This window comes from Periplaneta americana, chromosome 10, assembly GCF_040183065.1.
Source record: "Periplaneta americana isolate PAMFEO1 chromosome 10, P.americana_PAMFEO1_priV1, whole genome shotgun sequence".
Classification (NCBI taxonomy): Eukaryota; Metazoa; Arthropoda; class Insecta; order Blattodea; family Blattidae; genus Periplaneta; species Periplaneta americana.
This window is the reverse complement of record NC_091126.1, coordinates 98,526,882-98,552,837: the sequence shown is the minus strand read 5'-3', so window position 1 is coordinate 98,552,837 and position 25,956 is coordinate 98,526,882. Positions and strand designations below refer to the sequence as shown.

Below are 25,956 nucleotides of genomic sequence, written 5' to 3'. Positions count from 1 at the left end.
TATATTGGATTTCTTCCGAGGAACATTCAACTGTAATTTTACATTCTTTCTGTGGACTGTTAGTCGTAAATTTCTTTTAACATTTCAATTTTCAAATTTTGATAATGTGTAGTCTAATAATAAAAGTAATCATACTTTGCAAGTTAGTTATAATGCATGATGCACCAGATGTTTATTTTTGTAGAGCTTAAAGTGTTGTCGAGCGATTGTTATGTCTGACAATTAGTGTCTAGTAAACGAGTTGTCAAGCAAAGCTATGTCAGGCAATAGAACCAAACCCCTTGCAACAGTAGGCTTTACTTGGCTCAGTACCGAAAAGATAAATGTTTTCAAAAATTTCTGTCACATCATTACATCATACATCAACAGTCTTTGTATAGAAGGTTCTTAAACATGAATGAAACAATGAAAATTGTAGTGCAAATTGTGAACAAAATTCGGTCTCGTCCTCTTCAGAGAAGAATCTTAAAAGAAATGGTAAATGAATTAGAACTGCAGTAGTAAGAGTTAATTCTGCATTGCGAGATGCGTTGGCTGAGCAAAGACAAAGTACTTCAATGGTTTATTAAGCTGTTACTTGCCATCGTAGCATTTTTGAAAAAAAAAGAAGAGATAACTACAGTGCACTCTGTTGAAGATTCATGCTGGTTTCATAATTTAGATTTCCTAGCTGATCTGAGAGAAAAACTTTATGATCTGAACATAGCTTCAAGGAAAAATCAGGAAATTGTTGAAATGATAACTGAGGTACATTCTTTAATTGAAAAACTAAATTAATGGAAGAACAACTTAAGAAATGGCGACTTAAGACACTTTCCTATTTTGAAATCTCAAGTAGATGAAGAAATGAAACATGAGAAAGAACCTCATATAAAAACCTCATAAAAAATCATGTGTGACTTTAAAGATGAGTTTGAGGAGAGATTTTCAGATTTTAAAATCATTCCATTGATATCTGAGTTTGTGTCTTTACTCTGAGCAAATATAAATCTTGGCTATTTTTCTTCTTCAATGGAAAGAGAAATAAATGTGGATGGACCTGTTGTTGAACTTGAAATTATCTAATAAATTACTTGTGTGTGAAAACTGTTTCAGTACCTAAGAAATGGTGGTCTGTTATTCCTAAAGAAAAATAATATTCATTGATGACCTACATTGCAATTTCGGTGAAAGCCTTGTTTGCTTCTACTTACCTCTGTGAATATTCACTTTCAAATATGAACTTCATGAAAAATAAATATAGAAGGAGGCTAACTGACAAACGTTTGAAATCATGCATTCGACTCAGTCTTACCAGTTATTCACTGAACACCAAAGCAATTATTTGAGAAAAATTTCTGCCATATTTCACAAATAAGTGGAAAAGCATTGCAACTTTCAATTTTACATAAAATGTCCTATTTCTAACATATTATTTTCATAAACATTTATTCCATTACTGTAAACATTTCTTAATGTTATTTTAATTGAGTTTTCTGAAGAAAAAAAAAAAATATATATATATATATATCCTGGTAATTGCGAGATCATTTTAAAATGTGAGAACATCCCAGTAGATCACCAAAGATTTGCCTGTCCCTAATCTAGTGGAGTAAGGGTGGTATTCTCTGAGGCAGGAATGAAGAACCCTCGTTTAAAATCAACATAGTACAGCACGCATTTGCAAAGGTCTAACACTCTCAATGTTGCCAACCTTTTCTGTCAGCAAACTTTATGATATATAGAAATAAATTAATATAGATGAAAAGTGACACTGCGTACAGCAACAGTGGCCATGGCAACATCTTATTTTTAAACGACACGTGTATATACCTTTTTTTTGGCACTCTTTCAAGATGAAAATACAGACCCCACACTTATAATAGGATGTACTCATCGTTAACTTCTATGAAATAGAAGGTACATTGTAATATTACCTATTATTTAAGAATTATCTCTGGTGTTGTCAAGTCATTCTGTACAACTGTACTAATAAAGAAAACATTTCAACGTTTTGTGCACCCACACAATAATGTTCATCACATTGAATGTTATATGCGTTAATTTTCTGTAAATTTTATTTGCATTCAGGCGTCAAGTGGTTTAACTAGTCTTCTGATATTCCTTGTCTGCAAATGTTCTGATTTCACTCTATCAAAAAGAAATAAAGGAACATCATGTTTGTAATAAAAGCATTATAAAAAAAACTCTCTAAAATATTTATTTGTAACTTATACATGTCACTGACAAAAAACACAAAACAAGACAACGTCAATAAATGTAATTAAATAAAAACTGTCAATTCCATTTAAAATAAAGTTTACTTTAAAATAAACAATTTTTAGTTCTACTGAACAACTCAATTATCACGAACTGGGATAGTCACCATTGTCTTTCTCTTAGAAATTAAAATATATGATTGAATTTCTTTTATCCATGACAATATAATTTAAAAACCTAATTGCAATCACAAGGTGAATTTCTGCAACTAAAACAAGCACTGTTATGCAACATACTCGTCAAATTATTAAATAATATTATGCAGATGGTTAATTTTATGCAGTTGGTGCCACATCACAGGACTCTGTAAACAGAAAAAAAAATTATACATTATTTTGTTTTTATCTGACAAGTGAAAAAAATCACATTACAGTATGATGTAACAATTTGACCTGGTTCAACGCGCAAGCTGCGTAATAAGTGCTGCACACATCTCAAAGAATTCCATTGTGTGATGTCCTGTACTCTGTTGCTGGGACAAGCTTGGATCTGGAACAGTAAATACAAACAATAAGCTCCATTTTGACATTTTGTGCACCCACACAACAACGTTCATCATACTGAATATTATATGCAATAATCTTCTGTAAATGTTATGTGCAGCATTCAGCCTTTAAGTAGTTTAACTAGTCTTCTAATACAAGCTGTCAAGAGTGTACTTAAATCTTACACTGATTTTAAGGCCTATCTAAGGTATCTAATTCTCTGTGAGGAAGGAAAGGTGGAATGAGATAAGATCAGTGACATAATAGGGATGCATTTATAGTATAGGAGACATAATCAGATTAAAAGACCAACCCGATTTAGACATTGGACCTAACCCTAAGTGACAATGACACTTCACTAATTCATGGTCATAAGCATTACAGGGAGAGAAAGTTATATTTGGATGGCAATTTCTGTTTGTGATCACAGGGAATCATACAATATACAAGCATGCACATAAAGCATATAAATTCGACTGGCAAACTAGATAGTAGAAGGGTTGAAGCAAGGTAATTTATAAGAATAAATCAACTTGTGGTGGTGGTGGTGGTGGTGGTGGTGGTGGTGGTGGTGGTGGTGGTGGTGGTGGTGGTGGTGGCAACAGCACCAAAGGTAATAGTAATCAACAGTAGTAATAGTTACGGTGGTGGTAGAAGTGGCTGTGACCATGGTCATTGTGGTGGTGGTAGTGATCATGGTCTTTTTGTAGTAGCAGTAGTAGTGGTTGTGGTGGTGGTTGTGATCGTATTTGTAATGATAGTGGTAGTTGTAGTGGTGTTGGTGGTGGTGATGGTAGTGGTGGTGGTAGTGGTGGTGGTAGTGGTATTATTTGTATTGGTAATGGCTGTAGTAGTGGTAGTATTGTGGTGGTAATAGTGTTGGCCATAGTCATTGCGATGGTGCAGCAGCAGCAGTAGCAGCAGCAGCAGCAGCAGCAGTAGCAGTAGTAGTAGTAGTAGTAGTAGTAGTAGTAGTAGTAGTAGTAGTAGTAGTGCACATAGTGCAGATTGTATTGGTAGTAGTCATTTCGAGTGTTATTTTTTAATGTAAATGTAGATGTATAGAAAGTATTTGAAATTTACATGTAAACAATTGTGTATTATGAATAAACTGGTTTTCTTTAAAACATTTTGTTGTATTTATTTATAAGTAAATGGTGTAGTATAACAACATACATAGCCATTCATATTAAAAAAAAAAGTGTACCAACATGTGTAGCATTAGGAAAATAAATAAATAAATACATTTTTAGGTGGGATTTCAGTAGTACTGTACATACTTGATGTGGATGACATGAAAAATCTTAGTTTACGTTAATTGCATCCATATCAAAGATAAAATCACAGATTTTAAAAGAATCGTGTAAAACATGTGGTGAAGTCAACAGCACAATAGTGTTAATAATGTATTATTTTGTACTTGGAAAGTACAGAATTAAAATGCAAGCAAAAATTACGATACATTTTTCTCTGAAGTCAAAATTGTAGCCTACATAACATATGAGATTATTCATGGGAAATACACCATTTACTCTCGACGTCTTTGTCAGCTAAAGTGGTCCTGAAAGTGATGTGAGGAAGGATACAGATTCCAACTTCTGCTGCATATCTTTCATACATTCAGTTTTTGTGGAAAGACACAAATTCCCGTGACATACAGCATGGATACACTATAAATGAGTGTTAAGACGAAACATACTTTCTCATTATAATTACTCATTACATGTTTTGCAATAATTCAGTTTGTTTGTCATGTTGCAAATGATATTAGGCGTTTATGGTTTTATCTTCTTGGACAGTTATTCAAATTACTCAAATAAGATATCTTCAGTTTCTGGATTACATTAAAAATGCATTTCTTTATTTCCAAAGGTAAGACAATTGAATTCATTTGTATGTTGTATGGTTTAATTAGATACATGTAATTAATTTTTCACACTAAATTAAATAGCTACACATATAGTGCTGTAACTTTCTGTATTATTTTCTTTTTTTTTTTTACGAAAAACGGAATTTATTTATTTATTTACTGTTATTTTCAACTGCAGAGGTTAGAGGTACTCAGCACTGAAATTCAATGTGAGCACGAAATGGTTGGCAAATTTTGCCTTCAGTCCTCTATCAGGGACAAGGTTTTTTGTACGGTCATAAAACTAAGGAATGAACCCTCTAGCTTTACTTTCCTCCTCAATGAAGCTATGCTAAGGATATTATCACCCTTTAAAATCCAGTGGACCGAGTCTCTATAAACAAACCTCGAATCTGACAGCCAGTATGGTATCAACTACAGTAAAGCCTGCCTAAATCAGAAGCAGAATAAACTGTAAACCTGCCTCAAAAGTCATTTTTTCTCTAGTCCCCTGAAGTTATAAGGCATTTTATACAGTTTAAAACAGAAACCTATCTAACACGGAAAGGGAACAATATTGTCAGTCCCACGAGAGAAAAATCATTGAATAAAACAGAATTCCTACCAGTGTAATGTAATGAAATTAAAACAAAATACAGTACAACCACAGTCCAGTATATACAGTCACGAAGCTCAATACTTAATAAATATGCATCCACAGATAGTTGCTAACCACCAGGATCGCTACTATCGCGTCATCACAGAACCTTTCCTTAGCAGACGATAAAATGTATACTTTCGATATTGTGTTCTTTTGAAAAAATTAACACCTTCCTTCCACTATTGAAATATGAAATAGATAAGGTTTATATATTATTTTCATAAAGTATATATCATAATATACTATAAACTCACCTTCCTGGATCTTTAGGAAGAAGGATAACTCTGACCTCTTTTTCTTACAATTTATAGTGCTACAAACGTCCCCTTATCCCATATTATATTCAAATTATTATATTTTAGCCATTTATAGTTATTACAACCGATAATGAACATTTCACAGTTTACACAACTTTTCAAAACAATAAGAAACACGGCACAGTCAATGCCTTTTCGATCTAGACCAGGCCGTAATGTATGTTCGGGCTTTCTATTTCAGTGTATGGAACTCAGTGAAATATTATATTATAACTTTGAGTATCATTGCTATTTAGTGTAATGTGTCTATAAGTTCCATTTACTTCTTATTGCATAATATGTTGCAAAAATAATTACAAAACTGTGTTATTTTAATGTGTTAACATAATCTGTTCGAATCAACATTTTAAGTTTAGAACTGAAGCTATTTTGAGGTTTAATAAAAAAGAATTTATGTTGTGATCTAGCCTACCTTCCTTAATTGTAGACAGAAAATTTATCATACCACTCCTATGAAATTAGTGTACATACGATTGTGTTACTTCGTCTCTTAGGTAGTAGATAAATACAGAATTCAGTACTCTATTGTAGTATTAAAATACAGACAAATTGAATGTCCGGGGTTTCATACATGACATTATGTTTAATTATAATGTATAACTGCGAATAAAGGAATATAAGTTAAATATAGTAAACATAACCTATAATTTCCATATAACATAACATCAACCAGTTGCATTACATACATATGTAATGGGAGGGCATTGGAGATCACTAAAATTAGACAGAAAGAGACAACTGATACAGTAAACATAACCTATAATTTCAACATATCAAAATATCCATGCAGTGCAACTGAAAATTACTGAATTGTGCATAAATGAATGTACAAGAATTTCGCAATATTTAATCGAAATAAAGGCAGATATTACACATGCGAACAACATAACTGTCACAGCAAAAATAATATTACTCGCAAGTGAATTATGTCTGAAGTGTCTCATAATCAATGTTTCAAATTTTATTAATGCAATTACACTACATTTTAAGAAACATAGGTTCCTCTTTATGCATTCAAACTAATTTATATGTTTGAAACGCAAGTCACATGGTCTGCCTTACAGCCTGTATTAGATCACAATGGCAGTGACACAGTCTATTGTTCCTAGTACTCACAGCGCTTAAAGTGGCTAGCAACTATCGTGAGAACTGCAAAAAATCATTCCAAGCTTCGTGACTGTATATAGTAGACTGTGGTACAACCCTGACTATCCATTACCCTATTAAGTAATCAGCAGATTATCCGACTGTTTTTCTCTCTCTCTTTTATTTTTTGCTGCAGAAAAAAATATTATAAGCCTTTACCGTTACTCAGTGTGTAGTAGGAATGCTATTGCTATTGGCAACAGAAACAGTTACTTGTGGAAGGGGGTGTTTTTTCCATAATCACTACCGACTGTTTTTCTCTCTCTCTTTTATTTTTTGCTGCAGAAAAAAATATTATAAGCCTTTACCGTTACTCAGTGTGTAGTAGGAATGCTATTGCTATTGGCAACAGAAACAGTTACTTGTGGAAGGGGGTGTTTTTTCCATAATCACTACCCGCTTTCAAAGAAATGACCCAAAAATTTCCACATAATTGCAATCCAGTCCACCATTCAGTCTTTGTTCTACTGTTCGCGAGGCCATACTGCATAACTTCTATGCAAAATATCTTTCACAGGTGTCAAAAGAAAACATATTGTACTTATTATAGAAAAATATTGCAAATAACTGAGCTGTTTGAGAAAGGAGAAACCGAGGTTCATCTCGCATCACTATATGAACCTCTAGTACTGGTATCTTTTCACAGACAACCATTACAGGGAGTTTCTTTGGCCCTTGGAAATCCGTCATTGACAACCAGACTTAAATTAGTTAATTTCTGATCCACTACCTAGCATGTTAAACACAATACCATGGAGGAAATTACAAAACTGTAAGTATTATGCAATTAATTTCTACAGTACAGTAGGACCTCTATTATCCATGGTAATGTAGAAGGTGAATAGGATGGCTATTTCTGGTCCGGTTTAATCAGGTTTTATTGTATATCACATTTTAAAGTGATATAATCTTCAAAAAATATATTAGTGGTTTACAATGAGGCTCAGATCAAATTCCACTCTATTCTATTAATTATAAACTTTTAAAATCCTGCATGAGTCATTTATCCTTCAGTTGCAAATGTTTGTACAACTATTTTTTTTTTATTTTATTGGGTTATTTTACGATGCTGTATCAACATCTAGGTTATTTAGCGTCTGAATGAAATGAAGGTGATAATGCCGGTGAAATGAATCCGGGGTCCAGCACCGAAAGTTACCCAGCATTTGCTCGTATTGGGTTGAGGGAAAACCCCGGAAAAAACCTCAACCAGGTAACTTGCCCCGACCGGGATTCGAACCCGGGCCACCTGGTTTCGCGGCCAGACGCGCTGACCGTTACTCCATAGGTGTGGACTACAACTATTCCATAATCCTCTTAAAATAAAGGACGTTCCAGCTTTCCCCTACCTGAAATCGAGTCAGAAGGCATAGGGCCTAGGATGTCGACAAAATTCGTAACGAAAATCATTAATAACTCTAATATAATAATCAATTCCCCTTATGATAGGTTTTTGTACGTCGATACTAACTTCACTATCTGATTTGCCACTTTATTCTATATAATACAAAATATCACAAAGCAAATAATTTTCTGATTCTTGAACTGGATTGCCACTGTGTGCTTTTGATTTCAATTAATCCTTCACCACACGCATACAATTGTATATAATCAGCACATCCATTTTAGTAAATTTTAATATCAGAAACAATTATCTATGCTAGTTTTTTATTTTATGTAATTTAAATGTTTAGTTCTAGCTTCACATTTAAGAACAAATTAAATTTTTACAGAATTTTTATCACTAATTAGCTGTAGTAAAAAAATACTCTTAATTTACACTGGTTCAATTAGATTTGAACGTATTTATTCTGGTTGGTTTAATTTATTACATTGTCAAAACTACACAGAAACACAACTCACTATGAGAAATCAGACTCAGGTTTACGATTAGAACTTTTTTCACACAACATAACCAAATGTCTTTACTTACATGAGCTTTTGACACGTTTGACACACGTTTGTTTATAGTTTTGCGAACTTTGCTTCCCAGGCAGCTTTCACAATGACCACTGGATGACTTTCTTGGGATTCCTGTCCCATCCTTAACCCAAAGGTGTCCACACCTGTGGAGTAACGGTCAGCGCATCTGGCCACGAAACCAGGTGGCCCAGGTTTGATTCCCGGTCGGGGCAAGTTACCTGGTTGAGGTTTTTCCGGGGTATTCCCTCAACTCAATATGAGCAAATGCTGGGTAACTTTCAGTGCTGGACCCCGGACTCATTTCACCGGCATTATCACCTTCATCTCATTCAGACGCTAAATAACCAAAGATGTTGATAAAGCGTCGTAAAATAACCTACTAAAAAAAACCCAAAGGTCTTTGGCATTTTAGAGGGATCATTTTATGCTCCCAGCAAAATACCAGAAACATAGATGTGCCTTTATTTCTGCTGGATTTGTTTGTGAAGCATCACATTTCTGGTTGAATCATTCTCTAACTGAATGGATGTAAATACTTGTGGAATTCACAATAACATTCATAATGTCATCATCAACAAGACAACAGGCAAGTGAAAGAGATCTATAGAGTGGGACATGGGGCCAACCAGCCTATACTAGTCAAATTGGCGAATGCTATGATAAAGGAAAAGATAGTGAGCAAGAGGAAAGAGTTAAAGGACTCAAATATTAGTACTGATAGTGACTTTGACTACAAAATGAGGTGCAGGAGGAAAGTGTTATTGCCTTTTCTGACAGCAGCAAGGTCACTACGCGAGACTAGCGAAAGACAAATTAAAAATAAATGGCGAGGTATTCGACGTGGAATTATGTTTGGATAGCTTAAATAAATCTGGGATAGGAGACAATATAAATGAAGAAAAAAGGAAAGCGATCAAGGATAAAGTAATGGGAATAGTGAAGAAAAACTCGGTTACTAACAGGAACGAAGTCGTGAAAAGCAAGATGTCAGAAATGCAAGAAAGTGCGAAGTTGGAGTTTTGTTGAATGCAGCAAATTCCGATTGAGCAGCAGGCAACAGTACGAAGACCCGGGACTTTTTGCTGACAGGAGAAAAGAGAGGGAAGGCCGTGAAGAGTAGAGAAGGTGCGAAGTCAGTAGTGATGTCACCATGCAGTCACGATAGGAGTGAAGTGTATCAAGAGAGTGGGAGCGATGACGGAGACATTTGTGGTGTCAGCAAGAGAAATAAATGCAACGTGAGTCAACAGCTGGTAAAGGTTAAGGAGCACAAGAAAGATAATAGGGGTAAAAAAGGAGAGTTAGGGATAAGAAGAGAAAGTGTAGTAAAATTAAATAGAGCAGACAGGGAAAATCGAGTGGGCAGTAGCAAGGATAAACCCTCTTATAATCTCAGAAAATGGTGTGTTAGTGGATTCAAGAATTAGTGACGAAGTGTGCAGTGAAATATGGAAGAAGAGTGATTAAGAATTAGGAGTAGGTAATGATGATTTTATTTAAACAGTAGGCAAAGAGTATCAATGTAAATAAATAGGGACTGTAGGAATACAGAGTAGTAAATGAAATTGGTAGGTTTTGTTATGAATAGGAAGTAGTACAAGATAGGATTAGAAGATAAGCAGGATTAGATAATAAACGTAGAAATATAGTAACAAATATAGTGAATGAACATGGAGGACAAAGGGAATGAACAGATGAACAATGCAATGATGAATATACATCAGTCTTAAATGTCTGGTAGTGTAAAAGTTGTAAATAGTGTAAGAATGGAACTGCTGGCCTGAATACAGAAATGTGAAGGACTAGCAGGACCAGAGAGATTAGTGTGAGAATAAATCATATCATATCATATCATATCATATCATATCATATCATATCATATCATATCATATATCACATCATATATCATACCATATCACATCATATATCATATCATATCATATATCATATCATGGGCGTATTTTGCGGACTACCGGGGCTACCGGTGGTAGCCCAATGATATTACAAAAGAAAAAGTTTATAATATAACATAATGTAATAATTTTGTATTATTAGTTTTACCACAGTAATTAAAATTAAGGTAATCGTTAGATTTATATGCGCTCTCTGCTCAAGAAACAAGTAGTCAAGGCGGCATCGCTGGAGAAACCGCTGCTACGAGGGGTAGCCTGTGACCGTTCCGCTAACACTGTTCTGTCGCACAACTGCCCGTCCCCTTCTCCCTTCTGTTTCCATCGTGCAGTGTAGGCCGGGTGAGTTGCGCTCTCGTGATCGGTTTCTTCGCAGGCGCAAAGCAACAATACGCTTAGTACGCTAGCTCATCAATGTGATTGCGTTCTTGCAGTGCAGTATTTTAAATTTGTGATTTGTTCGAGTGTCTAAGAGTTATATTAATTGTTAATTATTAAGTTTTCAATTTCCCAATTAAGTGATATTGTGAAAAATATGGCAGAACAAGTTTCTGGAGAGGTTTGTGTTGAAAATGACTGTGTAATAGAAGGTTTATTAAAAGTGCCTTTTAACCGTCGTACATACAACGAGAAAGTTGAAATTGTGAAAATGGAAAGACCAACTCCTGAGTTAAATTTGTCCATGGACGTAAAAGAAAAACAGCGTGAATACACACGCCATTTCACTTCAACATCATATGGTAAGTGGAATTGGTTATGTGGTAGTTCTAAACTGTCTAAACTATTTTGCTGGCCATGTTTGTTATTTAGCCCGCGAAACTAATGTGTGGTCAAAAGAGGGGTTTCCTAATATGAACTCCCTTCGAACGGCAGTCCTAAAACACGACAAATCAAAAGCTCATATTTGTAGTAGCATGAACTTTGCAAACTTTGGGAAGACAAGAATTGATTTACAACTAGATAAGCAAAAAGCTCTACACATCAATCAACACAATGATCTTGTGAAAAAAAATCGGGAGATTTTACTGCGTCTTATTAACGCAGTCTGCTTTCTAGGAAAACAAGAATTGGCTTTTCGGGGTCATAATGAGAGTGTGGAATCAGACAATAGAGGAAATTATATTGAATATTTAAGTTCCTTAAGTGAATTTGACCATTTACTCGCCAATCATCTTGAGAGTTCAACAGTATTTTGTGGTACTTCTCCTGCAATTCAGAATGACTTAATATTTGCTATAAGTGGGGTTATGATAAAGAACATAAAATCTGAAATAGAAGAAACACCTTTTGTGGCCATTGTTGTTGATGAAACAAGTGACTGCTCTAATCAGAGTCAATTGTCCACTGTTTTAAGATACGTCAATAGTACTGCCAATGTTCAAGAACGGTTTATAGGATTCACAAATGTCAGTTCGGACAAAATTGCTGCTGCTTTGTTTCAGCATGTGGAAGGTGTTATAGCAGAATATAATGTCGGCAATAAGTTAATTGCACAGACATACGATGGTGCTTCAGTTATGGCGGGAAATATTAATGGCTTAAAAACAAAAGTTCAAGAAAAGTATCCTCAAGCACTATTTATCCATTGTTACAGCCATGTTCTCAATTTAGTTTTGCAACAAATTACTTCATCCATTCCAGAATGCCGCATTTTTTTCAAAACACTGTCGGGTTTCGCTGCATTTTTCTCATCATCTCCTAAAAGATCAGAAAAACTCAAGGAATTTATGAAACAGAAACTCCCAAAAGTAGCACCAACTAGATGGGATTTTACATCTCGGCTTGTAAATACAGTGAAGGAATACAGAGAACAACGGACTGCTTTTTTGAAAATATCATTTGTAATGACTCTGAAGAAAACTGGGATGATGATGATGTAATTGTGCAGGCTCAAGGATATTTGTATTTTTTCACACAGTTTCAGAATATATTTCTTCTTGAAGTCTATGCTAGAGTGTTCGCACATACAGATGTGCTCTACAATATTCTTCAGACAAAAAGTCTAGACATAGCATACTGCTTGCAAGAGGTATCGAAGTTAAAAAATACTATATCCGAGTTCAGACGTAGTGGGTTTCCGTCCATATGGAGTAATATGGAAAATGAAAATTCTTCAGCCAATACAATGGAACCACCATTAAAGCGAAGAAAAGGAGATGATGATTTGAAATACAGGCAGCTGTACTACAGCATACTAGATCGTATGCACATGGAAATTACTGACAGATTTTCTGATTATGGAAAGCTTCAGTTCACACATCTTCTAAATTCTCAAAAATTTTCTGCTTATAGAGAAAACTTCCCGAATGAGGCACTAAACAAATTATTTCAGTCCTATAACAGTCACTTTGATCAAGTACGTTTGAAAAATGAATTAAGTGTAATATATTCAGCAGAAGTCTTTGATTTTTCGAACAAACCTATCCATGTATCAGTATTAGGAACATTGAAGAATATTATTTTCTCAAAAACCTCGAAATAAATATCTGCAGCATCACAATATTTTTCCTTTATATTTTGTACTAGCTAAAAGCACCCGACATTGCCTTTTTTGCTTCTGACTTATGGAGATCTCGGCAACTCAACTACAGAAAACCAAAACGAATTACTGTCTTTACTAATATATTATTTCAATGTACCGAAGTACATATGATATTTCCGGGTTCAAATCCCGGCGCCGGAGGGAATTTTTCTCCGTTCCATTACTCTTCCATCGTATGTCTTTACTAACCTTTCCTCATCCCTAAAGATGAATTTTTACATAACGTCACTTACATGAATTAATGACCTTAGCCAAAACGCCTGCCAATTTAAAACAGCTGAAGATAAGGCACCGAAAAGAAAAGATGTCATCATGTGCCTTACTGTTTTTGTTTTTAATTAGCTTTGTCTTGAAGTTTAGCTAAACAAATATATCTCCTCGATCCCTTTACATCTGTTTGGCATAGACGCAATGTTCTACATTGTTCTAAAGCTGTGCTGACACAAATTTAACGTAATTTCCTGTCTATGTGTGCTTTTGCTTGATGTTTGAAGAGAGTCGACAATAAATAGAGAATTCTCTTGTTCCCAGTCTGAACCCCTTGGGGGTATTATGGTCATATCAAAGAATCAACATGTAAATAAAAAATATACATAATAGGATTGGAGAATTTTGTATCCCTTGTCTGCTTTATGCCTGCTTATGTCATACCTGGTTTCTTAAATATGACTTGAAAAATGGCATCTTACAAATACTCGTACATAATATTGTTTATTAATTATGTCATTTTTATTTATGTATAGAATATAGTATAATCTCGCAATAAATCATTTTTGGACTTGAAGAATAATATTTTGAGAGAAACATATTTTAAAAATTAACAGATTCTTCTTATCAGTAGGCTTAACATACATACTACTGTACATTCACGACATGATAATAGATCAAATTTAGCAATAACACATTCGGACATGAACAACAATATTTTGAAAGAAATATATTTTAGAATTAATACACTGTTATTTTCAGGGAGCTTACATAATTGTATGGTAACTTTGTTTGAGACAGCATAAATAAAATACTATGGGTATATTATTTATGTAGTAAAACCCCCTTTATGTCGGGTTAAAATAAAATAATGGAACTAAAATAATGTAAATAAATTATCAAAATAATAAAAAAAAAATCAGTTGACCTCAGGTTCGAACCTGGGTTCCCCTACACCAAAGCCTTTGACTTTACGACTATGCTACAGAGAGCTATGTAGAAAAGTAGTTGAATTTACATGTTATGAATGCTTTCATGTTTGTTACCTATTATGTTTGATTTTGAGTTCTTAAATATTAAACAAAATGTGTCTTATGCCACATTATATTGTATATTCATGCCACATGACACATTCAATCAAGAAATCGTCCCTCATTTACGTAATTTTAATTTAATGTTATTTTATTTAATATTTCAGTAGCAATATGGCCGCATTTACAACGGAAAAAAGAGTTAAAACAAAAAATGCACATCGCTGCACTTATGATTCGTGATTGGATGATGTCCAACTTATATTATACATGCATGCTTGAACGTATTTCTTTCTCATTTTTCTTGTTTTCAATAATTTAACATCCATCTGTCCAATTATAATGTGGCCTATGTTCTTCTCCTGGTTATGAAGGTTAAATGTGCAAACTTTGGCAAATATCAGTCAAAGCGTGTAGATTTGTATAGAGTACATACATACATACATACACATACATACATACATACATACATACACACATACATACATACATAGCCACTTGACTTTTATATATAAGATAATGAGAAAGAAAGAAAGAAATTTAATATAACCAACCGTAGTTTATATTATCACCGCCTGCATTGCACGAGTCATTCTCCTCGCTGCTCTCACTACTCAAGCTCTTGAAATCCAACAAGTAACTCTTATAGTCCACTTGGTAAAGCTGCAGAGACATCTTGACATATTTCCCACTCAGTGCATTCTTGTGTCTCACTCGTACATGAAAGGGATTGATCACTTTCCATTCCTGAAATGACAACATTTCTTAAGTGCCTTACATTCCCCAAGCTTTCAAGAATATATTTCGGAATGAAACATAACGTCCTTAGTTCCAGAAAGTAATAGAAGCACTCACCCCATATCGCCCACTGTAAATATAAGTGAACAAAAGGCAACCTTTCTCATACAACTACTTTGTATTGTAAAAATCACTCAGAAAGTAGCATTGCATTCATGTGGTGGAGTGGGACGAGGACGACATGATTTGTCTCCAACTATAATTGCTCTGCACACGTCTTAACAAGCCGTTCCCATGCAATTTGCAACCTTACCCACCCTCTTCCTAATTCTTTCAGGGAAAACCCATGTCAAGTCTCACAGGAGCCGCAATAAAGTAGTCGATGTTTGAAAAGAAGCTGGAGTAAGGAACAAACTGGAAAGATGTTGAAAGATTAAAATAAATAGCTTTTCAGCTTATCGCTTGACCTCTTTACTTTAAATTTAGTAGATTTATACAGAAATGGAATTTTCCAAGCAATTAGAAAGTATGGTTCTCGGCTGGAATAATCCTACCCTTCTGAATGAGACAGGAATGTCACTTTTCAAACAATACTTTGTAAATGCCTATAGTTTGAGGTTTTAGTAGGTACTTGTTTCTTACAAGGAGCAGATAAAATGCATGTGTCCCACATCTCCTCTTATTTTCTCGTAATCCAGTAGAGCGAAACAGTGCTTGCAGTTCTGTTGTATCATTCATTTCACTCAGTTCTCTAGTTTTAGTAATTACAATATAAAGTGCAAGTGAGTTTATCTACTGCTTTTAGCTAACTAAAATGGCCCCTGTATCTTCAAACCTAACGACAATGGATTACAATGGACGAAGCTTTCACTACAGATGGAAAAATAGTAATGTGTCAAGTGTGCGGTAAAAAAGTTGGATGCTATATAAAATCTCAACTGGAGAGTCTTACCTATCTTATACCTGCCAGATATTGATATTAAATATTTTCATGATTTTACATATTTTGGTACATATTCAGCTTATTTTTCTTACATAAATATGTACATATTTCACACCTTGATATTACATAAAAATCCAGTCCCTAATCATCAGTTTAAGGCGATAATAAAGTGAATCAGAAGTGCAAGAACAATTACATGATGCTGAGGATAATGATACTGATAAAGTATGTGAGACTATATATAGGCCTAGTATGTAAATTCCTGAAAATAACTAAACACAAGAATGTAAAGGTGCTAAAAAGAGAAGGATGATTTTGGTAGGAGAAGAAACCAAGAGACAGTGTTGCGTTTGATGTTCTAAGGAAGTCCTAAAATTGAAACCACCATGATTCTGTAATAATAGCAAAGGAGGCAAAGCCTTGGAATGCTGTACTTTCACTAAAGACAGAAGAAAGTATCTGTCTTCAAAACTGTTGGGCTTGTCATGAAGAGAGGAAACCAGTGAAAGTAAGATGAGAGGATTAATTACCTCGCAGTCCTGCCTTGCTTCATTTTCCTCAATAAGTGCATATACTATGCACTCCATAAACCAGAAATCATTCCAGAATACCATAGTGGGTGACCAGCTCGACCATGCTGCTGGGTTTTATTTCCTGAAATTCCTCAGGGGACAACATGTTTTTCCCCCAGGTATCGTTGCCTGATGTAGCTTAAACCTGAATTATCTAGAAAAAATGTAAGATGTTGACTCAACATCCATCCCACATTTCCTACAAGTTGGATGCTTATTCAAATGAGAAGTTTTAAGGCTGTCCTAGGAGAGTTCTTTAGTTAAGCTAGGTCTTGGTTCTCCATTAAAAAAAACCTGTTGATTATACACTTAGATTCTACGTAGTTCTACTAATTACTACTGAATTTGAGTGTTATTTGCATTGTCATTTCAGAAAAAAAAACACCTTGTTATACATTAAAAATGCATTGAAAATTTTGAACATTCTGTTGCTCATTACCACATAAAATTGTTATTTAATGATAAAATATCAAAACTATTGTAACTTATAGCATTATATTAATTGTGGCAAGACATTTTTAGCTTAACTGTTCCTTCACAAACAGAACTCTCCAATCCCTCCACTGTTTTCACTTCTTTCTTGCTCACTTTATGGCAAATTTTACAAACATGGAGCTCCTTGATGAGCTGATGGCATTTTAAATCAATATTCTGATGACGAACAATAATATTCTCACACCTGTGAGGCACACAAAAGTGCAACACACCACAACAAGAGTAATTAAACCACGACAATGCCACTTGAACAAGGATAGTTATTAAATTATGTTTTATTTAGCGATGCTCACAACTGCCAAGGTTATATCAGCATTGCCGGTTTTCTGGAATTTTGTCCCACAGGAGTTCTTTTACATGCCAGTAAATCTACTGACATGAGTCTGTCGCAATTAAGCATACTTGGGATTGAACCCACAACCTCAGGCACATAAGGCCAGAACTCGATTCACTGTGCCACCCATGCCGACACCAGGATAGTGGTTGGACAAAATTACATTAAAAATTGATAATGTTTTCCTCACGAAAAAGGCACCAAATCAGACAGGAAATAGTACATACAGGCTTACAAAGTTTTCCTTTCTGAGTTATCAAGATTGAGAGTGAGTGATTTCCTTGTACAGCTTGATTCAGGGATTTTGGCCCCTGCAAAAGGTAAGTAGACAGGCTAAGAGTGAGTTACTCATCACTACTGGCAGACTGGGTCACACAGGTCAGGCTGCGCAGTCATAACATCTAACACTTCCTTCTTATCATGTCGCGGTACACTCCACCTTAAAACACAATATTCTTCCACACATCCCATTACTAACCACTACGTCTGTTGACTGAACAATGATGACATATTTTCTTGACATGAGTGTCACTCATATACGAGCATAGATATTATTTTCATTCTTCCTCTTCCCCTCCTATGCACATTTGTGATTAAATTTCTTTCTTATGACGCAATACACAGCTCGCTCACTAGACAAACAACCAAGGACAGGGGCCAATAACGTTGAATCGAGCTGTAAGTGTTGGACTGGACAGACATACGAGCTTTTCACACTTACAGAACAATGATATAGATACGAGGTTTTACATTTCGAAGTTTCTTTGGCTCCATGCGTAAAACTATATGTTTCTAACTTCAAAACATTGAGAGTTACAGGTTTTTACATCAACTCCATCAATAGAGTAAATCCTCGATTTAATGGACCTAGATTCAACAGACAGCAGATTTAACGGATAATTTTTTGCTGACATTTTCATTATTATATTCCTTATTTAATAATTATTATTTCTGGCGTCGATATGCAAAAGGGAACATGTCCAAAATAGCAAAGTGTTGAGAAATCGCAAAAAAAAAAAAAATAATAATAATAACAGAATTAAAAAATTAAAATGTTCATGGATCCTGAATGTATGTATCCATAGTGATCTAATTAGAAAAAAATATATGAACATTTTAATTTACTAACTTCGTTATAGTTTTTGCGACTTTCTAACACTCTGTTATTTTCGACGTGTCCTCTTTTGCAAATCGATGACAGATTTGTGGTGTGGTCGCCAGCAGAAGCATGTCTTATGTAGCGAGTTAAAATGTGGTCCTGTGTCACATGGTGATGCGATTTCGCACCATGTAATCGTCATTATGATTGGTTGCCAGCCAAAGCATGCCATATGTAGTGAGATAAAAGTGTGCATTAGTTCTGTTAAGTTATTATTATGTTGTCGTCTTAAAAAATTGGCAACATGATTGTAACATTAATATGTCCAAATTATAGTATTGTATTTAAAAATATTGATTTAAAAAATTCGCGACTTATCACTTTCGATTTAACAGCCCCAACAGCTCCCAACAGTCCATTAAATCGAGGATTTACTGTGACTCAATTTCTGTATATTTTCAAGTTACTAGATTTTCATTATTCAGTATTGATAGGTTTCATGTAACCAAAAAATTGTATTAAAAATGTTTACAAGTACAAGAGATTTCAATTACATGCAAAACAAACAGCGATTGAAGAAAAGGAATTAATACGAAGCAAATTACTTGATAATAGTACTACTGAACAAATAAACTAAACACATTTCATTATTCAGTTTCAATGTACGATGCCTAGAAGATAATTATGTATACGATAATTAAAATCTCCAATTTATTATGAAGACAGATGAACTCCAAAGAAAACACGTTTATAAATATTTATACTTACAAAATCCAGTGCTTTCATTGCGCGATAGACTTCATTCATTATATCATTTGGTTTACTCTGTGACCTTATCCCTGAAACAAAATATTTACAAATAAAAGAAACACATGAAAGAATGGTGAAATTATTTTGAGCACAAATTACAGGAATAACAAAATAATTTTATTTCATTGATATAACAAGAATAAAAAATTAGTGTCGAAAAGATAACATGTACTTCCACATATGTCATACAACTTGCAATATTTCAGTTCATGTTACCAACGACATTCCCATTTGCACATTTACAAATTTATTCTCTTGAATGCTCATTGCAAGACATACGAAAGAAAAGCATATACTGAACACAAAAATAAAAACGGACTTCATTTGCTGTGTGCATAAAAATTTTTTTATGATCTGTACTTAAGTCTCAAACTGTGTTTCTACGTACCATCCCTCCCCTCAAGCATTTTATGAGCATCATCAACTTTTTATTATATGCACTCTTCAATGTAACCTTCGCCCATGTATGACGACTTTCAGTGTCTGTGCATTTTAGAGTTAAAAAAAATATTTGCCTCAGAATCGCCAAAAACTCCTAAAACTATGTCCCATATAATTTTCTGGATGAGATAGTTTCAAATACTTATTTACTAGTCTCGGAATTTTAGAAAAGCTGTTAATTCTTACTACATGAATGCTGTCAATTTTCAATTTCTATACTGAAGAAAGAGTCGGCAATGTTCTACATTTGTTGGTCAAAGTGATATACTTTTTGCATATTTCTACGTGATTCACAATTTTTTTTCCTCATTTGGAACTGTGTACGACTTTGTGGAGGAGGCTATGCTCAGAGAAGCTCCATAACTAATTGAAAATGTCCGATGGGTGCTCATCGTGTGTTTTGATCTCCATATTTTCACTATAAAATAAGACCCTTTACATTCTATACCATCTTTACAAGTTCATCTTCGCGACAAGCTCCTGACAACGCCATTAACCAAGCAATTTTATTCATAAGAAATGTGTTATCAGGTGCTTCTAATCAAAATTTACTTACCTCTTTATTTGTAAACGTATTTGCCTTTTCCAATCGTTATCTGCCTGATTTCTTTTCAAGAAATACTTTTAGTTAAGGAAACTTGTTTATATTTGTATTTTTTTAAGAGCTAAAGTAGATTTTAATACTAAGTATCTTCACCAAAGACTTTTGACTTTAATACCTTTGACTTCGTAGCAAAATACACCAAAGTAGTGATTCTGTTATCATTAGAATTGCTTTTGTTTAAACCATTTCATGAAACACATATATTATAAAATCTTTTGACTTTTGAGGTAACAAGCTTCAAGTAGCAGTGTTTGCTGCCTCACGAGTTTCATCTGATAAGTTTGGCAAATCACGTGAATCACTACATTCATCCAACTTGGAGTGTAATAAAAAGTTATTTATTGGATGGTTACCTACCAAAAACTGATTCTTTAACACTTGAAAGAATTGTTAATTACCTCAACTTATTTATGGTAAGCCATTATAACCTCATAGTAATTTTAATTTTCTGAAATTTTAGAATATTTATTCTTTTATATTTTACATTATGGTACTATAGCACTTGTGTCGTAATTTAACCACTTGTTAAGAAAAGCATCACTTTACTGACACACTATTTGCGTAATTATTATCTAAAACTAAAAAAATTTAATTAAACATTACTTCAATTACAATTTGTTTTAAGTAAATGTATGTAATTAATTTTGCATTAATTTCTTTGGGGTGTAAGAGGTAGTGTTTGCGAAGACCTATAGCCTCTCCTATCTTAATTCCACCTTCGCTTTCTTGTGGTACACCCTGTTTTATACTAACGAGGCTCTGGCGACTGAATAGCAGGAGAATAATTGTAACATCTGATGTAGAGGAAATGCTACATAAGTGGGAACCCCACCAATTAAACTCTTCTGAGCTAGCAACCCATTACGCATTCATTTTATATTGCTTTCAAGTCTCATACAAAGCCTCGGATGAATAGGACAGATACTACTGATGACAACACTTGCAAAAAACAAGGACAACACATGGGAAGAAAGAAAATGTTTTAAAATTTGCAACATGAAATATACAGAGTATATTTCCCACAAAGATGACCAATTGGATGACATTTTAGCAAAAAAAAAAGGCAATTGCAGTAGCATTTATTACAGAAATAAAAAAGAAATTGAAGGGATTCAAAGAGACTAAAAATTATTTACAATTCTATAGCAGAGTGGACAGTAAAACTAGAGCTAATGCTGGGGTCATGATAATGATACAAAAACGTTTAAAATTTTTTATTGATAGCTGCTACTACTAGAATGAACAGATCATTAAATTACGATTAAAATTACAACAGGTTTACTTAACAGTTTTTGGTATTTATGCTCCAGTGGAAGGCAAGGAAGAAGAAAGCGAAAATTCTATAACAATTTACAAAATATTATCAATAAAGTCAATATGTCAGATATGCTAATTATAATGGAAAATTTTAATGCAAGAGTAGGGAATACAAAAATGATCAGTTTGTCGGTATCCCACAGAGAAGAAACATGTAATAGTAATGGACTTTGATTGATTTCGTATTATTTAATCATTTTGAAGTTATGAACACTTTGTTTGAGCACAAAGACAGTCATAAATTCACATGGGAACCAAGAAATTCAAGATCAATTACAGATTATATACTTTGTAAAGTTAAATTATCAGAAATGGTTCTAGATGCTAGAGTATCAGAGGTCCTGTGCTGTAAACAGAACATCATCTGTTAGTAAGTCCCATTCATCTTAACCCTAGGTGGTATAAAAAGAAATCAATACCTATAAATAGAGATCTGTCTTTCAAAGTTAATTTATTTAGAGATTTCAGCTCTATCCAACTTTATCAAAAGAGAACGGATGATCTCTTAGTTAAAGCAATAAATCAACAGTAAAGTCGAAGATGAATGGCTCACTCTACAAGATATTTTAAAACAAGCCGCTAAAGAAAGTGTGAGACATATCAGCATGGAATAAAAAAAAAAAGGATTGCGAAAATGGGATGATGACATAAAACAGATAACATAGGATAAAAGACAAGCTTATAATAAATACCTTTCTACTAAGTCTGAAGAAGATAAAATTGATTACCATAGAAAGCAAGCAATAGCGAAGAGAGAAGTTAGGAAGAAACAGAATTGAGATGAATTTGTTGATTTTTTTTTTTTTTGAAAATGATATTACTCCTCCACAGTCACAAACGTTTAAAATTTAAAAATAAAATTAAATAATGAAGTCAAAGATAACCTCGCAATAAATATAATCTCCCAAGAAAACTGGTTACAATACTTTCAACAGTTATTGTCTCAACACAAAGCAGCCTCTTGAACGCCCTTTCTCTGGTAATACTGTAGAGGAACATATTTCTTTTGATGAACTGAAACACACTCTATATAAATTGAAGAATCAGAAACCCCCAGGAGAAGATTCAATAAATTTAGAATTATTCAAGTATGTTAGCTCTTAATTTTTTAATATGATTTTTTTGATTTTTATATCTGCTTTGGAATGGACAAGACATCCCAGAAAACCAGACTAAATCCGTGATAATCCCCATTAACAAAAAATGGGATCCAAAACTAAAGGAAAATTATAGATAAATAAGTCTTTTGAACTCCAGATACAAAATACATACAAATATTCTCAAGAATAAATTATATGAACATTATGAAGGTATCATTGGAGAAGAACAAAATGGTTTTCGTAAAGGCAGGTCTTGCTGCGATGATTATTTTACACTGAAACTGATAATTGAAAAACACAGAGAATTCAACTAATCCACTAACCTTGTCACATAGGTACAGTACTTGGCTATCCCCTCATTTAACCCATATATTCCAGTTCCATTAGTGGTGTGGGGCGATATCAAAGATTGGCAGAATATATAATCATAATTAGGCTATTACAAAAATTCTGGATAATATTGTTTTACAGAACTAAATAATTTTTAAAAGTCATTAGCATCATCCTCGTTATATTCACTTTATCAGTATTGCATTACCATATATAGTACTGTGAAATTATTATTAAACTGGAAACTATTATATTATAAAATAATAAATATCAGTCAAGACGAAGTAACTGAAGATGACGATATACTTCTGTCAAAACGATCTTCCTACCAGTTTACACCTTGAAGAAATTTAAGTGAAATAATAATAATTTACCTAAATCAATATGTATTAGTTACATGACATTTGGTTACAAATTCTTTCATTTTAGATATTTCTATATATTTTATTTTACACAGGTACTAATAGAAAGAACTTCAACCAGCAATTAGTAGAAATTAATTTAAATATAGCTGAAGTCTTTTATTTCATATGCTACTTCCATTCGCAAACATCGATAACAATGTAGTAACTATGGTAACATTTTGTGTTTTTTTATTGTCAACTTCATTATGTATGCTACAAATGCTATAGCAAAACAAATTTAACAAAGAGTCTATCAATTTTTACATGGTTAAGGGGATTCTATTTTCCCCAAAACAAAACTGGGACATCTATATGAAATATTGGCAAAAGAAGAGAATGATAATATGCAATGAGGAACCAGTTGCATTACTGATTCAAATCAAATGGATCAACCTATGAAAATAATTATTGTACAGTAGGTTAGCATTTTTATTGGACCAGTGGCAAAATAAGGTCAAAGTGTGGGCGCAGGCACTCTCGCTCTCTCTCCCCCTCCCCATCCCATCCACTCCCCCTCCCCCTCCCATCCCCTCCCCCTCTCCCCATCCCATCCCCTCCCCCCTCTCTTTTTTTTTTATTTTTTTTTTTTTAACCTTCCAAAGTATTAAATACCATACTGCATTTTGAAGAGCTGTCAATTTAAACAACTTGTACGTATTTCTGTGATTTATTGATGTCAGTTTTCCAATTTTTTTTTTTAATACGTGCTTAACGAGTCTGTTTTACGAAAAAATAACAGAAATTCACTCACCCCAGGAAATTACGGACATATGGGATTCCTATTATCATAAGATCTTCTATAATGTAGTAGCTATTTTGCAGTGTTTTGGTAGCAACAGGATGGTGTCAGGTCCCTCAAAGCGGTTTCACTCCGTCCAATGGTATTAACATCCTTTTGTCTACTCTATAGGCCAATTCACATGGGGATAGTTTACAGCAGTCAAGTGCTTGAAGCAAGTCGACTTTCCTACGACTTTCCCCGTGTGATATGGTCGAGACAGTCAAGTTGTGACTTGGCGGACAAGCGGAATTTGAGTTGACGACTCATCAACTTTTGTGTCCACTTTCCCATGAAGTGATCAACTTGACTCCACCACTTGCCTCGTGTGAATGCTAACTTGTAGCAAATAGCAACTTGCAAGCAGATATTGTGGATAGTGAGTGATTGTTTAAATTAATAGCTAATTAATTTAGGTATCGAATTTGAGATTAATTTAACTTTCAATCCCCACATTTTAACAATTACTAATTCTGCTTACAGATCACTTGGATTTGTAATTCGAAATCATTCAAACAACCACCTGTTTTTAGGTTAGGTCTATACCTGATTAGAAGCAAGTGGAATGTGCTACAATAATTTGGAATCCTCGCTGTAAAAACAACGTTCATTCTATCGCATTTATACAGAATAAAATTTCTTTGGTTTCTATATTATAAGATATTCAAAATACCTTGTCTATTCCAGATCCCAACTACTTAGATTATTGAGATGAATTTTTGGTTTCCATATGTTCAATGACAGAAGAACGACTTAATGATATTTCTCAGAAAATTATGAACAAAAATAATACCGATTCTGCTGAAATACTCAAACTAATTCCAGTTTATATCCTTCCAAATATAAATAGAACAAACTTGGTATTTAATATCTCTAGATCGAAAAAAATATCACAACTTTTCCCTTATTTTGGCTCTACAATTTATTATCAATTTATAATATTTCTTATTCTTTTTGTAAATACTGAGTAATTATAAGCTACATCTTTTTCATGTTTTCATTTCTTTCATTTCTATTGCTAATGAGTTGCATATACCTATTTTATAATTGCTGGTCACGTGAATCATTGTCAATAATAAATTATTAAGTTAAATTGTTAATGTATATTTATGTGAAGAAGGTGCTTTGATGGGCCTCTAGTCTGTGTACTTTTCCATGTCATAATAAATTTAAAAATATAAAGTATATATACACTTTATTGTAACATTTTTAGAATTGCATGAGATGTACAAATTTCCGTGGAATATATACAGCACGAGAAATATTTCGATAATAATAAAATTAAAATTAAACAAGAGGGAATTATTTCAGAAACTTGATACGAAACTTAAAGAACAAGGTATCCATAACATTAATGTAGAAGTGGTTCGCAAAAAAAAAAATAAATAAATAAATAAAAATAATAATAATAATAATAATAATAATAATAATAATAATAATAATAATAATAATAATAATATAATTAAAAAAATTAAAAACAGTGTACCTCCAAGCATACCCAAGCATTCAGTGCACATTCAGTGCATGTTTTTTATGTGTGGAACATGGTTTCAAGTTTAGTGTCTCTGTGTGATCACAGATATGATGCCAAGTTTAGAGGCGTCAAGCACTTGACTCCTGTAAACTATCCCCATGTGAATCAGGTATATGTCCTCTATGCG

The 25,956-nt window shown here is 33.6% G+C and overlaps 2 protein-coding genes across 3 annotated transcripts in view; both read right to left on the bottom strand.

The window, feature by feature from the left end:
* LOC138707927 (uncharacterized) overlaps positions 1 to 25,956 on the bottom strand; it is a 272,613-nt gene that overhangs the window by 146,199 nt on the left and 100,458 nt on the right. The window lies entirely within an intron of this gene.
* AMPKalpha (AMP-activated protein kinase alpha subunit) overlaps positions 2,185 to 25,956 on the bottom strand; it is a 113,791-nt gene continuing 90,019 nt past the window's right edge. For both annotated transcript variants that reach the window (XM_069837991.1, XM_069837992.1), the window contains exons 10-13: positions 19,280 to 19,350; positions 14,885 to 15,077; positions 2,652 to 2,748; positions 2,185 to 2,563 (exon numbers count right to left, since the gene is read on the bottom strand). In XM_069837991.1, coding sequence (XP_069694092.1) covers positions 2,657 to 2,748; positions 14,885 to 15,077; positions 19,280 to 19,350 — 356 coding nt within the window. In that variant the 3' untranslated portion in view covers positions 2,185 to 2,563; positions 2,652 to 2,656. The remainder of the gene's footprint in view (positions 2,564 to 2,651; positions 2,749 to 14,884; positions 15,078 to 19,279; positions 19,351 to 25,956) is intronic.